We start from the raw sequence: 15,735 nt of genomic DNA, 5'->3' as shown, positions 1-15,735 counted from the left end.
TCAAAAGTAAATTTACTATATTGCGCTTCTGTTATACTTAACCTTCAATTATAGAAATGTCAGATTAATTAATTTGACATTAATCCTATCATTGTTCGATAGTAGCCGATGACGGATTAGACGACCAATGAACGTCCAACGGGTCTATACAAAGCCTCAGCGATTGAAGATTTTTGTTCGAAGAAAATACCAAAAATTTGAAAACGGTCTACGTATTCGATTGATCACGTGATCAACGTATTATATATATATTGAATAATTTAGACAAGCAAAGTTCAAAATCGCTTTGACAGTTTTCGAATGCACTTTGTCTAGCCCTCCCTTAATTGCCTGACTTTCACTAATCGTTTACAGCTTAACTAGGAGACTGTGTATAATATAAAATACTGACGATTCTAATACGATATTTTTTAAGGATGGCAATATTAATGTGTTGTTCGTATTTAATGTAAATCGAATTGGATAAGCTTTAATTTTTTTGAAATTCATTCAATAAATACGAATTACTTTGATTAAGTATTTATTTAATTTCACCAGTCAGTGTCTGTAATTTGAACCTTCAGCTAAATTTTTGAACTTTGTGTTCTGGAACAATGTATTAATTCATTCGTTGATATATTGTTGTCGAATCCATTGTACAGAATCTATAATATAACTTGAAAGGTCCAACGTAGTTGGACGTCTATAGTAGATTGGAAAGGACGACAAAACCTTAGTGACCTATGAGAGGTTCGTTTATCGGATAAATATCAATTGTTCTCCCGTCAAGAATAGCTTTATTCAATATGGCGTCCCCTGCGTATGTATTAAGCGACTGTGCGGAAACAATCATCGTCGTATTGATATTAACCAGACTTGAGAAAATGTATTCAGATTAATGATTAACGATTACAATATGTAATCATAATTTTTCCGAAATCTGTGTGAAAATATCAACTATCTGCCATATATTTACGCGCGTATTAATAGTCTTCCTGCGCTCTAACGAGTCTTATTATAATCCTGCTGTCGAGTCTTATTGCTACAGTTTTTAACCCGATACACGAGACACAAATACATTTTAAGTTTTATCAAAGTGTTTTTAAATAAGATTGTGTAAAACAGAATCGGGTAAAATATCAAAATCTTTATTATGAATAATTGAGTATTACTTGAGTATTTTGCATTAAAACTGAGTTAAAAAATCTCGTTATCTTTTATAAAACTGCTATTGGAATGAATTTATAGTGTATGCCAAGCGAATGTTACAATGCAAATTGCTTATTACTATATAAATACCCTACAAGTAACGATTACAGACAATGGTAGTATGGTAACTTAATATTATCGATTTCATATTAAATGTATACATAAATTATAATTTATATTAGTTACTCAATAAATAGCCAAATGCAATACATGTGTAAGTTTAAAATGTATCACATGCATGTACATTAAACATAATTGGCCATATTATAATATATATATTTAAAATATTTATGTGATGTTAGATGTTATTTAAGTATATTAAGGACTATATTTTGTCACATATGGAATAAGTAATTAAAACTGTTACATTCAAATAAAATAAATTTACTTTAAAAGAAAAAAAAAAAACATTGCAACATTGAGTTAAAATTATAAAACTAAATAATGGCAACACTGGCGGTTACAGTGTAAAATGCATTTTTGTACATGAACCATAGACAATAGGGGGTTACACACATCCATAACCTTAAACGTACTTAGCACAAATTAAAAACGAATTCCCTAATTACCATTCGTTCAATCGATAGGTATAAAATCCCAAGATATACACAATCAGGCACTTTATATTCATTCATTCATTAAAACTGATAACTTGCAAGAAAATATTTACCCTGAACGTTCGAAGTATCTTTAAAAAAATGTTTAGAAGTAGCCAGGAAGAATCACAAAAATCATACATATTAAAAATGGGGATTCTTTGGCTTAAGCCTATTTGATTAAAAGGTTATTTATAATTATTTTGATATAGAACAATAAAAGAGATTGTTTATAACATATTGGTTGGATATTAATGAAACTCGGTTTGGCAATAGCTCATTCAAACAATACATTTAATTCTAAAAAATAATAAATTCTTAGGTATAATAAAAAAAAATTGTAAATAATTCTTAATTGACGTTTGTAGATTATAAACAATGTCTTGACAAACATGACAATGTTGCCAGTTGTCAATGAATGAAAACATCAATCTTCACTTTTTAAAAATCGAGCATTCGAATCATCTTCAATTAACGAATTGTAATTAGGGCGTGATGATTGCTTACAGAGCCTAAATAAATACAATTTAAATAGGCATAGAAACTACCTTATATTTATCCACAATTAAAAATATTGCTTAACAGAGTAAAAGCAATGGTTTTTGTCTCTGATTTTTCATATTTATTAATTTAGTACTAGACAATAAGGTCGAAAATAGCTTAAAAAGTGAATCCAATTTTACCCAATTTTTATTACATTTTTTAAAATGAAAAAAACATCATTTAAGAAAATCATTAAGCGATATTCGCAGTCTTATTATGAAGATATTGTCCATACTACATTATTGACTTAGATATTATACAGTTAAAATATACCAAATGGCTTAAGACGCAAATAAATACGCTAGAAAATACATTGGCATTTCTAAATTATTATATATATATATAACAAATGGCTTCATTCCGCATTATGCTGTCTAAAGTTACTAATGTTTACATTTCCAGATATTTTTGGATAGCATAATGCACGAGGTCCATTATAAAGGCATTTTTCAATTTTGCGTCATTAAATGCCGCTACATACAAAACAGAAGGCTTCCAGAATCACATACATTTGGATATTAGAATTTAGTTTCATTTTAGCACTTTATAGAGGATCGTGAAGGGCTCTGCCCAATGTTTTACCTTTAAGGGTAGGTACGGGGTGGTTAAAATTATTATGTACACTTTACTTTCGTAAATGACTTAAAAGTTCATTTCCATCATCGAAGAACCGAAGAAAAATCTAGTTTTGTGTACCAGGGGCATAGATTTCACATGGAACTCTCTGACACTGGTTTCATTTGGGAATCGAGAAGTTAGTGTATGGGAGTATTGTCAAGTGACGTCATAGCTTATTTATGATGATAAAAAGTCGACGTCGTTACTTGACAATAGGTCCTCGGATCATTGACAAAACATGCTTAGCAGCGAATGGGCGTAGGCCATGGGTTTCACGTCTGGGTGTGGCTGGAATAAAAAAAAATACACGATATTATAATAGTGAGTGAAATTAATTAATATCATTCAAATAATTTTAATGTTATTGCTTATTGTCGAATTATATGAAATCTATATTTTTAAGAGCAACAAGATCTAAGACTTGAATTGTTATAAGATAACAATTAATCTTAAAGCTTACAGAGAAATATATATATTATAAATAACATTTTTTACGAATAATATATATAAAATCGACTGTCCCTGCGAATCAAATTGATTCCTAATGTAGACAAATACATATTCTCCTAGAAAGAATTTATCTAAATACCTTTAGTCTTAGTAGTAAAGCATTCTCTGCTCTCCTCTCTTGACATTTACTGATCTTTACTACAAGTTATATAAGAATAAGCAGTATAAAATCTTATGAACTCACCACAGCTTCATAAGATGTGAAGTTAGGTTTCAGTTCTTTGCCGTTCATTGTGATGAATGCACCAAGGTTACCCATTGTATCACTGAAATTAAAAATTTTCTTTAAATTAATGTTGCTTACCCGTCCTAGGGATGGTGAATTACTATCATTAAACACAGGTTATCCAAATAGCTCATAAAGTGAGTTCCAGTCATGGAATAAATTAAAGTAAAACTAAAATTTTAATGTTATGCCTTAGTACATAAGCTTAAGAATTGGTAATCCATATGTCAACTTATGTTTTGTGTTTGTGTGTTTAAATAAATTATTATTATATATAATATTATTATTTATATTTAATAAGATTACCCACCTCGCTTCACACGGATTGCATAAGGGTTTACATTAAACATAATACATATTTTAATGGCATGATTTATTCCGACATCTTTAACATTAATCGTCATATTTCAGTCAAAACGTTAATAAATCATACCTACCTTATGAATCACTGCGTCCATTGGTGAAAACCGTTTGAAAATCGGTTCTGTAGTTTTGTGAGTTTATAAGTTAGTGCATTCAGGCAAACAGGTAGACAGACGCAGCGGGGAGACTTTGTTTAATAATATGTAGTAATACAGTATTGTTATAAGTAAATATATTGACGGTTTCAAAGTTCAGTAAAGACTTAAGAAGGTTTGAGATTCATTTCAGGACACTGTTCCAATACCGAAAGAACTTGAAAGATTTTGGAATTTTCTGAAGCGTAAACACTATAAAGGTTTCATTTTTGTTTAAGCTTTAAATAAGCAGAGACGAAAAAATTATCAGCAAATAAATGCAAAAAGGTCTTAAGCGCATAGGTTAATATTAAAGTAACTTGTGCCCTATCCGGTCATTATAAAATTGATTATATCTATTGAATTTTGATTTCAATATCTTTGTATAATAATACATGAAACATCCTTTAGGTAATGAGCTAAAAAAACATGTACAAGATATGAATAAATTTTTTTTATATCCTATAGGATAGCTGATTGTAAAGTAAGTGAAATAATGAATAGTAAGTTTATTACTTGATCATCTCCCGCCATACAAATTTATATTTATTATACTTTATTTATTATACCAGTTCCTATAACGACTTCGCCAGCATTCCACCACAATAGATTAATTATTGTAGATTCCAGACAAACAATGTCATGACAAGTTCTTGTTCAAGGTCTAAGTTTGTTTTAATTTATTGGTAGGCATAACTGGCCAATGGGTCACTTAATGGTAAGTGGTCACCATCGCTCATAGATGTTGGTGCTGTAAGATATAAGATCCTTATCCTACTATCAACCTTGGGAACTACGATGTTATGTCCCTTTTGCCTGTAGTTACACTGGCTCACACACCTTTCAAACCGGAACACATCAATACTAAGTATTGCTGTTTGGCAGTAGAACATCTGATGAGTGGGTGGTGTCATAAAATAATTTAAAAAAAACTTACCAATAGTTAGGTGCTGAGAAAACTGTAATGCACTTTCCATCGTGAGCGACTTCGTAGCCATCGTTCTTGACTTCATGGCTTCTTATGATATAATCCAGGCCGTTCTTCTCAAGGAAGGCGGCTGTGACGTCGGGCCCGAACTGGCAACCCACGCCTCGCTTTGAGGGCGACCTTCCCACCATTGGTTGTGGGTCGGACCAGAGCAGCTCACACATTATACCTGAAAATTACAAAGTTTGGATATCTAAATATTCATATATTTATTAACATCTGTCTTCGTATGTTATACATGAACAGTCGTATATTTTATTAGTATCATTGCTAACAGGAGGAATCTCTTATATGTGATGGATGCGACATTTTGAAACCGAGACACGCGCGGTCCGCAGGCTAGCGACAGCGTTGGTAAACTCGCGTCGATGCTCGCGACACGTTCGTACTTGTTTGTTAGTGTACATTATTTCATACATGGTTATAAAATACTTAAACTAATTTAGTAATTACGTAAATAATAAGCAGAATTATGCACTTATCATTTCGCAACATCGCAAATTTTAATATTATCCGAAAACGATTAAGCGTCCGGGATATAGACACGAATGTAAGATATAATATCAGGGTAAACTCATTGATAGTTTACCATCTTCCGGTGGCTGTTTGTTTCTATCCACGTTTCTGATATCGTCGAGTGTGACGTCATCCTTGGAGAAGAGCCCTCCATGCATCACCAGCACCCTGTTGTTGATGCAATGCGCCAGTGGCAGCCAATTATACAGTTCCGTGAATAAATCTGCCATCTGGGATGTGTATTTTGACGTGACTTCGCCCCGGAAACCGTAGGCCCGGTTCATGTCTCGAGTCTCGTGGTTACCTGAAAATAAAAACATTTTATAATATAAATCGAAATATAATTTATTCAAGCAGTCATCAATCAACTCTTTGCAAGATTTTTTAACATGTAGTCTTTCATCAAGTAATAAGCCATACATATCAATGTGTTTGATATGAGATTTAAATTAATTAATAGGCTCAGTTAAAATATTTAATAATTATATTACGTTTGTGTTTTATTTATTTGAAAATTATCTTAATAGTCTTTGATTGGTGAGGCGTGTGAAGATTTCGGCCACAAATATCGGTGTACAAGATTGTGCGCAAACGGAATCGCACGCGTTATTCCTACACTAGACTGGAGAGAGTTCGGTTGCAGGACCAACGTCTTTGCATGCTTTTCGAAGCAATGTTGTTATCAATGCCAAAATCCAAGCTTTGGGCTATTTTATCTTTTTTGCAGCAAAAGATAAATGCAACGAGTCAATGATTTTATAACATGTATTAGAATTAACAACATTTTTTCTTATTCATTTTACCTCTTTAATAAGATATTCATAAATAATCTCTCCCTAAATGTTAAATTGTATATTTAATATAAATGGCGATGACTCCATGAGATTTCTTCGCGAATCCATAATGAAAATCATAGACTATTCAAGATAATTTCTTGACCAAAGATATTAAATAGTTAAGATAGTTCAATATCAAAGATGTTTATTTCTTATACACCTTTTATATTTCTGGCGAGTTTTCTCATTTTTCTACTTCTTCTTTTATAAATATAAATATATATACATTAAGCTTACCTCGAGACATAAAGAAGTGGTCGGGGTACAGCAACTTGAAGCTGAACAGCGTGAAGATACACTCCACGCTGAAAGATCCTCGATCCACGAAGTCACCGTTGAATAAATAAGGATTCGTATCCGACGGTAGCCCGTTGAGCTTGAAAATGTTCATCAAGTCATAGAACTGCCCGTGTATGTCACCGCAAACTGTGAACTTCTTATCGTCGGGCACTTTGATGTCCACTAAGGATGGCTGCTTTTGGAAGTATGCCTTCACGTCAATGAGGATCTAGAAGACATTGTGTTTTAATATTTATTAAAAAATATATGAAAACGAGATGTCCAAGTGGCGAGGACATGTGAATCTTTGGTTTAGATGACTTGAAAACCAGACACGTAACATTTAATTGTCAGTTTATCTCGTGCTCCATGGTGATAGAAAAAACGTGAGGAAACTTGCCAATTTTGCCACGTGTGTATCATCATCAAGGCGAGGTAGAGTAAGTTCAAACCTCCTATTCAAAAGGACGCCTTTGGTCAGTAGAGACAAATTTCGTTAATTTAAGGATTTACCGGCAGTATGTGGTAGGGCTTTGGCAAAACTGTTCTATTTAGATATCACCCACCAAACAGAAATATTATCATGTGGCACATGGTGTCCACGTTAGTTAAAAATAAATGAGCAAGTTAAATTACAGACACAATGTACAAACATCTGAGTGGTCACCTTCAGTTATAGAATATAGATTATTATACCAGGCACATCAAATATAAACGAAATTGGAGGCGCTACACAAAAATTTTTTTTTTTTTTTTAATAAATATATATAGAGAAGTTTTCTTACCTTGTAAGCATATTTCTTGTGAAGTTTCTTCTGTTCCTTGTAGTATTCCATCAGCTCCTTGATGAATTTCAGTGTTACTTTACCATCTTCGAGGCTTGGACCTTCGTATTCATCTTCAATCGCTGCAATAAAATAATAAAATATGCAATCAATAAATTGGTTATGTGATTACGATTATTGTGTTGGTGTACTCAAAATATTGTTTTCGAGCACATTGGGTATAAATTTTTAATTAACCAGCTTATAAATATCTCAATATTGGACAGAGGATTCCTCTTGAGGATAAGTTTGGAGCTTGTGCATGTTTTGCAGTGTCGTCCAAGACATGACAGTATTTCTTACAATGTTTTCATTTACTACTGAGCATGAAATGTCAGCTTTAATAATAGTAATACATTTATTGCATACACGAAAAAAGGAGACTTATAGGTAACTTATATTGAAAAAAAATCATTGAAAGGGCCAGGTTTTGATCATTATCACGAAGTAGTTATCTTTTCGAGACTCAATTGATGATTTCTCGGACAAAATAAAGTACAAATCCATCCTACAATTTATATAAATAACCATGAAATTTTATTTATTGGTAAGAGCAACACCTGATAATGTTGAGAAAAAATAGGGATATTCCATCCTTTTCTATGGTAATAAATTGAAAATTTGTCAGAGCAGCGTGTGCCGAAAGGGTCAGCTAGTTAATAAACACTTACTCATATCTTCTAGGTTGATAGTGTCGGCTATGTTCACCTCCTTCTTATCCACTGAGATGGCTTTCTCGAATGCAATTTTCTTTGCTATTTTATTGCATTCGTTGTATTTCATTTTCGCATCAAGGTCGTTAGGTCGAACTTTGGTTACCTGAAAATAATTTAAATTAAGTATATGTTGCATAAAAAAAAAATGGAGTCTTATATATTCTTATTGTGTCTAAAAATGCAACAGGCTTGTCTGTGATTTTTTTTCTAGATCATATATTCGAACATACCCTTAAATTCAGGATATTTATTTTATGAGATGTAAACTATGAATGCATCTAATTCGCACAGTATATTTGAATTTAGAATCAACTAACGTTAAGTGAAGTCTAGCTTCTAGAAGTTTCTAAATTCAATATTAACTTGGTGGGAGAGCTTTGTGCAAGCTCTTCTCTGTAAGTACCACCAAGACTCATCACATATTCTACCGCCACATAGCAATACATAGTATTGTTGTGTTCCGGGGGCATATTAACATGTTAGTTTCGTTAAGCTTGGTGGCGCAATGGCGATGTAAGGAATGTTTAATATTTCGTACACCGTCAATGTCTTTCGGCGGTGGTGATCATTTATTAAGTGGCTTATTTGACCATTCGTCTACATATATTCTCATATAAAAAAAAAACCTGAAATTCGCGTAAGATTTAATTTGTATTTAATTCATTATGCACTTTTTGATTCACGAATCGAAAGTGTCGGTTATAGAAATTAAATATAATAATCGTACCATAATTATGTTGTTAAAAAAAAGGTATAGTAAATATGTTAAAAACTTCATACAACTATATTTTTTAATAAATTTAAATTAAAGAATCCCAGTTAATGATTTTTTGCCAGTCATAATACATAATGATAAACATTTTATTGGTATTTTTTGTTGTATAAAGGTTTTTGCATTATTACTTTAAAGTATATATGTTCTATATATAATATTAATTATATATTATATTCCAATATTATTTATACTAATATTATAAATGCTAAAGTAACTCTGTCTCTCTCTCACTGCTAAACCACAGAAATTTATACTAATATTATAAATGCGAAAGTAACTCTGTCTCTCTCTCACTGCTAAACCACTGAAATTTTGTATAAATCAAGCTTGTAACCAAGGAAGAGCATAGGCTACCTGCCCCCCCTCCAACACGCTGTTGAATCCGGGGACAAAACTAGTAACATATGTATTGTTCAACCACAAGTGATACTCGTATCGATTAATATAATATGTAGGAAAAAGAACAAACATCTTTAGTTAGAAATATATATAGTAAATGAGAAAATGTAATAGAATTAAAATATTAAGCACTTATATGATTTTATTGTACATGGCTAAAAATGTTGTTCAGAAAGTGATAGTTTAACAATGGTTGTCTTCTTCTTTCGAATGTTAAATAAATGATGACAAAAAGAGAGAATAAAGCACACTGAGCTATACATGCTAAGCAATTTTTATATGATGTCTGTTAGTCAATACTAGATATAATAATTATATTATCTCACATTGAGTTAAACTTGGGACGACTAATAGGTATGTATGACTTTGTACAGTTACAAAAATTGAATAAATAATAAAAAAATAATTAATCAAAATTAGTACCTTGTGTAATTTGTGCATAAAATATATTTTTGTTTATATACTAGTAACTATTTACAAGAAAGTAAAACTCAGAAATGTTGATAGTTAGTTAATATTTCTGATATCATGTATAACATTATTCAGAATACTGTAATAATAATCTGTAATATTATTTAGAATACTTCACTAGTTTTAAAAGCTAATAAATTTAATTATAATAATTTTAAAAGCTTAATGAAACTTAACAGACTTAACTTATTTTTATAAACCGCTTTCGTAAAGTTTCAGCTGGACCAGTTAATTATATAAGTAGTAGATAGTGTTTATTTAATTTTTTTTAGTAATTTTATATGTTAGTCATTATATGTTAGTTATGTAGTAGCAGTAGTTTAGTTGTTACTTGAATAAATAAATTATTATTGTTATTAAGTTTGTACCATAAGCATGTTTAAATATAAATCAAGTAAAAGATATGCAAAGTGTTACACTCGCAAGCAAAAATCTAATAATATTTAATTATCTTCTAAATGCCTAGTATCATAAGCTTATTTAATATTATATTTGAGTGTTTTTGTCATCAAAGCACTTTTTTTGAGCAATATATTGATGCAGATGTGGCATTCTGAGCTATATATATACATTGGTCCAAAATACATTATATATTTTTGTACCTCATGAACACCTAAATCACATGTAACTCAGTTACCTGGCAGGGTCGCCTTGTAATGTTGATATTACAGTGAATAGTCAAACATCAATAGCTCAATGGTTTATAGCAACCTAGCAATGTAAAAATCACAGGTTTGATCATGCTCCACTTGGACTATTGTCATTACTGCTCTTAACACAAGCTTACGCTTCATTGGAATATAAGCAATTCCTCAATTTAACAATGCATACATATTGATATTTGTTTATACACACACATTTACAAGTAATCTACAGCATGTGTCTAATTAAACTAGCCCAATAAAAAAAATAATTGGTAGTTGACTATACAAAAATTCATACTTATCCTTCAACTCGGCATACTCAAGTTATTTGTTGTTATATTATTCCATATAATATTTAATAATGTCCTCCAGACCGATTTCGGCCACGGCGGCCAATCTCAAGAGATATTAGCCAACTACGCAGGAAATATTATAGTGCACAAGTGTGTGCACAAACACAGGTGCACTCTCTGTTCCCTAACTCTCATAATCCGATGGGACGGCAATCCGACATGACCAGAAAGAGTTCACAGTTCATTATATATACTATGATGTCAAAGCAGATTATAGTTTCTAGATATAATAATAGAAGCACATTGAAGCTATTAATTTAACCAGTTTTATATTTGTTTCAAGTATTCAATAGAGCTGATCTCTTTGACAATAAGCATCAATCACTTGCCATGATATGCCATCAGTCTTTAAAGAATGTTAGCATAACATTATGAGATTAAAACAACATTTAAAATTAGATAAAACTCCGAATATCACCTAGTCTTCATTGATTTAATATACAAAATATAGATCTCTTAATGCTTTCAAAATTAACTTCTCATTATCTTACTTAATCACCTTTACTTGAGTTGTTTAAAGTATAAACATATAAGTATACATTGATATAACTAAAATATACATAAAAATTATAATTTGAAACATTTATAAATATGTGTATTAAGCATGATGCCTCTGAATGCCTATTTATTTTTTAAATAGTTGTTTGAGCATAATATTTTATATGAAATTATCTTTAAATTTTAAATTAAGTTACTCATTTCTAAAATAATTTTTATATAAGCAAGGAAACTTGTTATCAGTTTAAATGCAACAACTCAAAACATTTTCTAGCATGTGCAGTTTTAAACTATAACTATTTTCGCTTGCAGTTTAATCAATATAAAAGTTAATACTTTATGTACTTACATATTCAAAGTCCTTAAGCGCAAATTTGTATTTCCCTAAGGACATGTACGCCGCTGCTCGCCTGTAATAAGCTTTGGTGTACATCTTATCTAATTCTATAGCCTTAGATGCATCATTTAGTGCATATCCAAAATTTTCTAATCTTAAATTAGATATACTCCTGTTGGCATAGTAAACCGCACTTGTCGGATTTTTCTCAATCGCCTCAGAATACAATTCAATAGCACGGTTGTAGTTTTGCCCTGTAACGAAGGTTATGATTAATTTTATTTACAATTTGAAAGAAAAAAAAACATAAACCGATCGTCATTCCTGTTAATTAACACGCGGACGTAAATTTATTGTGTAAATGTAACGTTTTTATTCACATTATTGATTTTGAAAACTCACGTTTAAAATATTCATTAGCTTCATTTTTCAGCTTCTCTGCTGCTTCTAGATCTTGAGGCACAGGGCCGGTTAGTTCCTCGCTTCCAGCCATTACTTTCAGATTAAACACGGAATAAATTAATATATTTGCCAGTGACTTAATTCATGTGAAAAAATGTGATTTTCTCACATACATTACATGCTATTCGCAAATCGGGAAAAATGAATTGATGGAATGATGAATGAACGATTTTCTGAATGATTGATTAATTGAAATGTTGCTATTTAAAAGTGAATTATTATGTCCTTAAGTTCATTGTAAATTTGTCTATGGTTCAATAATCTAAGAAATAGATAGATAATTATATTCCTAAAGGCATGTTAAAATCCAATAATATATTCAAAAATAAAAATAGATACTATTACAAATTGCAAAAGCTTGTAGAGTGTACGTTCACATTTTTTAAAATCCTACTAATATTATAAACGCAAAGGTTGAAGTTTAGACAAATGGATCTGTTACTGCAAAACTACTAAAACTGTTAGGATTTGGATGAAATTTGGAATAGAAATAGCTTATATACTTAACTCATAGACTTTCTACCACGCTTACTCTCTCTATATAAAAAATGTATCACATTTTGATATTTTTTTTATGTAAAAATAATAAGAATATGAATACTTCAAAAATATTACATAAAATGAGATATCATAATATTTTAAAGAGTGAGCTTAAGGATTCATATACTCAAACTTGGGCAAAATGTAATCAGATTAATTATATACAATTACAATGTGTAATTTCGATTACAGATTAACTTTGATTGATTCTGAACGCCCTATTTGGAATCAATGCGCGGTGATGCCCTGTGGCACTTACTTGACTCACTCAATCAATTTACTTATTTGATTACTTTCGTTATTTTCTTTTTTTTTTTTATATGCCCCGGGATGGCAAATGACTCTACTCCACCTGATGGTAAGTGGTAGTAGAGTCCAAACGTGACGACGGCCAGTACATATTGTCAGTCGGGAAGAATGTTCTGTACTAGCCGTCCCCGCCTTGCCGGCCCGCAAGATGCCTCTTCACGCCTCGTTTGAAGGCACCCGGGTTGTAAGAGGAGGGAACACGTGAGCTGGTAAGGAATTCCATTTTTTGGTAGTGCGACAAAGAAAGGAGTTGCTAAATTTCTTTGTGCGCGATGGAATTGATGTCACAGTTAGGCGGTGACATCGAGAACCAGCTCGCGTGGACTTAAGAAGGAAGGGGGAAGCAGGAATTAGAGAGAATAATTCCTCAGAGCACTCGCCGTGATACAGTCGATAGAAAGCGCTCAGTGCTGCTATTTCGCGACGCAATTGTAAAGGTTCAAGGGTGTTTGTGACCTTTACGTCGCCAATAATGCGTACTGCACGTCGCTGCAACCGGTCCAAGGCCTCCAGTAGGTATTTAGCGGAGCCATCCCAAAGGTGAAAAAAATTAAAATGTAATGAAGATACGCTAGAAGATCACCTGTGGATCGTTTTGGTCGAAACCCGTACTGACGATCATTAATTAGACAGTGATCTTCTAGGTAATGGATCAGTTGGTTGTTTAGAATCCGCTCCATCACCTTACAGAGTACTGAGGTGATAGCTATTGGTCGATAATTTGCCGGGTCAGACCGATCCCCTTTTTGATTACATTGATCTTTTTTTTCTAATCGTGATTAATGATTACACATTATAGTCATAATTTTAATCATTAATCTGATGACATTTTGTCCAAGCCTGCCTATACTTACCTAAAATACAAACTGTAATGCCTAATAATAAATCTAAAAGTAAAAATATTTCACAAAAAAAATAAAAATTGTTTTACAACGATTAAGAGCGATTCAAAAATTAAGATTGCCTGATTAATGTGAATATTTAGGTTGACTGCAGAATCGGGGCGCAGGAGAAAGATTTGGACCAAAATCATTAAAAAAAACATATAGGGACCTTCATAATCACTTATGATTAGGGCTACCTACCCAGACGAGCTTGCACAAAGCTCTACCACCAGTACCACCTATCATCAGATATTCTACCGCAAAACAGCAGTACTTGTTTTTTTTTGTGTTCCGGTTTGAAGGGTGAGTGAGTCAGTGTAATTACAGGCACAAGGGACATAACATCTTCGTTTCCAAGGTTGGTGGCGCATTGGTGATGTAAGCGATGGTTAACATTACTTACAATGCCAATGTCTATGGGCGTTGGTGACCACTTACCATCAGGTGGCCCATATGCTCGTCCGCCTTCCTTTTCTATAAAAAATAAAAACAAAACTTATTTTGTTTATGTGTACATTGATTATACAAAAGACAAAGTGTCAAGCTGTCGTCTTCATATGTCATTATTATTTTTTCCTCAACTCGCCGTAGGTAATTGTCAGTCTGTCTGTATGTATATATTTTAGGAAAACTGACCCAAAACCCGAACTGAACCTAAATATTTAAATAATTGGGATTTTATATGTTGTTGTTTTATATTTTGCAGAAACGATATACTATACATACATACATATATATAAAGGATTGCCGGATTAAGAGAGTAAATAAATAGTGAATGCACTGTGTTTGCGCTAGCATTTGTCGAAACACGAGCAGACTGCTGATTTTTTAATTGATTTCATTTGCCTAGGACGCCGTGTTTGATCGATCCGGTGTTTGTATTACACTTAATGTTTTTAATATGGAAACTGCATGTAAAAAGGTAACAGCCTGTATAAGTCCCATTGTTGGTCTTAGGCCTCCTCTCCTTTTTGAGAAGGTTTGGAGCTTACTTCAATGTAGGTTGGTGGATAAACGTGGCAGATTTTCATCTACTGTATGCAGGGCTTCCTTACGATATTTTATTTTTACCGTCGATCACGAGATGAATTAAAAGCACAAATCAAGCACATGAAAAATCAGGGATGCTTGCCTAGGTCTAAACTCGGAATCATCGATTAAGATTCAAAGATCGTTTTCTAACCACAGAGCCATCACTCTTGCCTATGTACTTAATTTAAATGCTGCATGTTTAATGCAACTGTAAGAACTCAATTGTTTTGTAACAAATATTTTTTTATCTTTCATTACAACAATCAAAAGGCAATTTTGAAAACATTGACATTCAAAGCTAAAAACTTTTCGAATCTATTCACGTCTCTGCCTCTTGAAAACATAGCTATAGATATGTGCGTGAGTATCGATCAATGTTGAGTAACAGTGAGAATATATAACATTCTCTAACAGCCGAGCTGTTCATATAGTTGTTGTCTCTTGTTACATAATTATTTTTCAATCATATTTCAAAAATGTTTTCTACATTTAAAGGAAACTGGGCCAACTGCTGCTATTATAATGTTAAGGTATCAAAAAGCAATAAGAGAAATTACATATTGAAAATAATTATTTATTTTGCATAAATTACGTCATACATATTAAACGTTTTACTTAACTATAACAAAATGTTTGTATCTAATAAATAAACATTATAATATACACACATTTCAACCTTGAACTTTGTCTGTCA

General features: G+C 32.0%; 1 protein-coding gene across 1 annotated transcript; it reads right to left on the bottom strand.

Annotated features, from left to right (window-relative positions):
• On the bottom strand, nucleotides 1-12,422 carry LOC126776211 (serine/threonine-protein phosphatase 5). Its single transcript, XM_050498521.1, has 9 exons — nucleotides 12,217-12,422; nucleotides 11,827-12,068; nucleotides 8,293-8,440; nucleotides 7,583-7,704; nucleotides 6,756-7,026; nucleotides 5,756-5,986; nucleotides 5,116-5,335; nucleotides 3,640-3,721; nucleotides 1-3,233 (listed from the first exon to the last, which is right to left on the bottom strand). The coding sequence occupies exons 1-9, from the start codon at nucleotides 12,305-12,307 to the stop codon at nucleotides 3,171-3,173; spliced, it is 1,470 nt and encodes a 489-aa protein (XP_050354478.1). The 5' UTR covers nucleotides 12,308-12,422; the 3' UTR covers nucleotides 1-3,170.
• Between the last annotated feature and the right edge of the window lie 3,313 nt (nucleotides 12,423-15,735).

Source organism: Nymphalis io, chromosome 19, assembly GCF_905147045.1.
Source record: "Nymphalis io chromosome 19, ilAglIoxx1.1, whole genome shotgun sequence".
NCBI lineage: Eukaryota > Metazoa > Arthropoda > Insecta > Lepidoptera > Nymphalidae > Nymphalis > Nymphalis io.
This window is presented reverse-complemented; position numbering and strand designations above follow the sequence as displayed.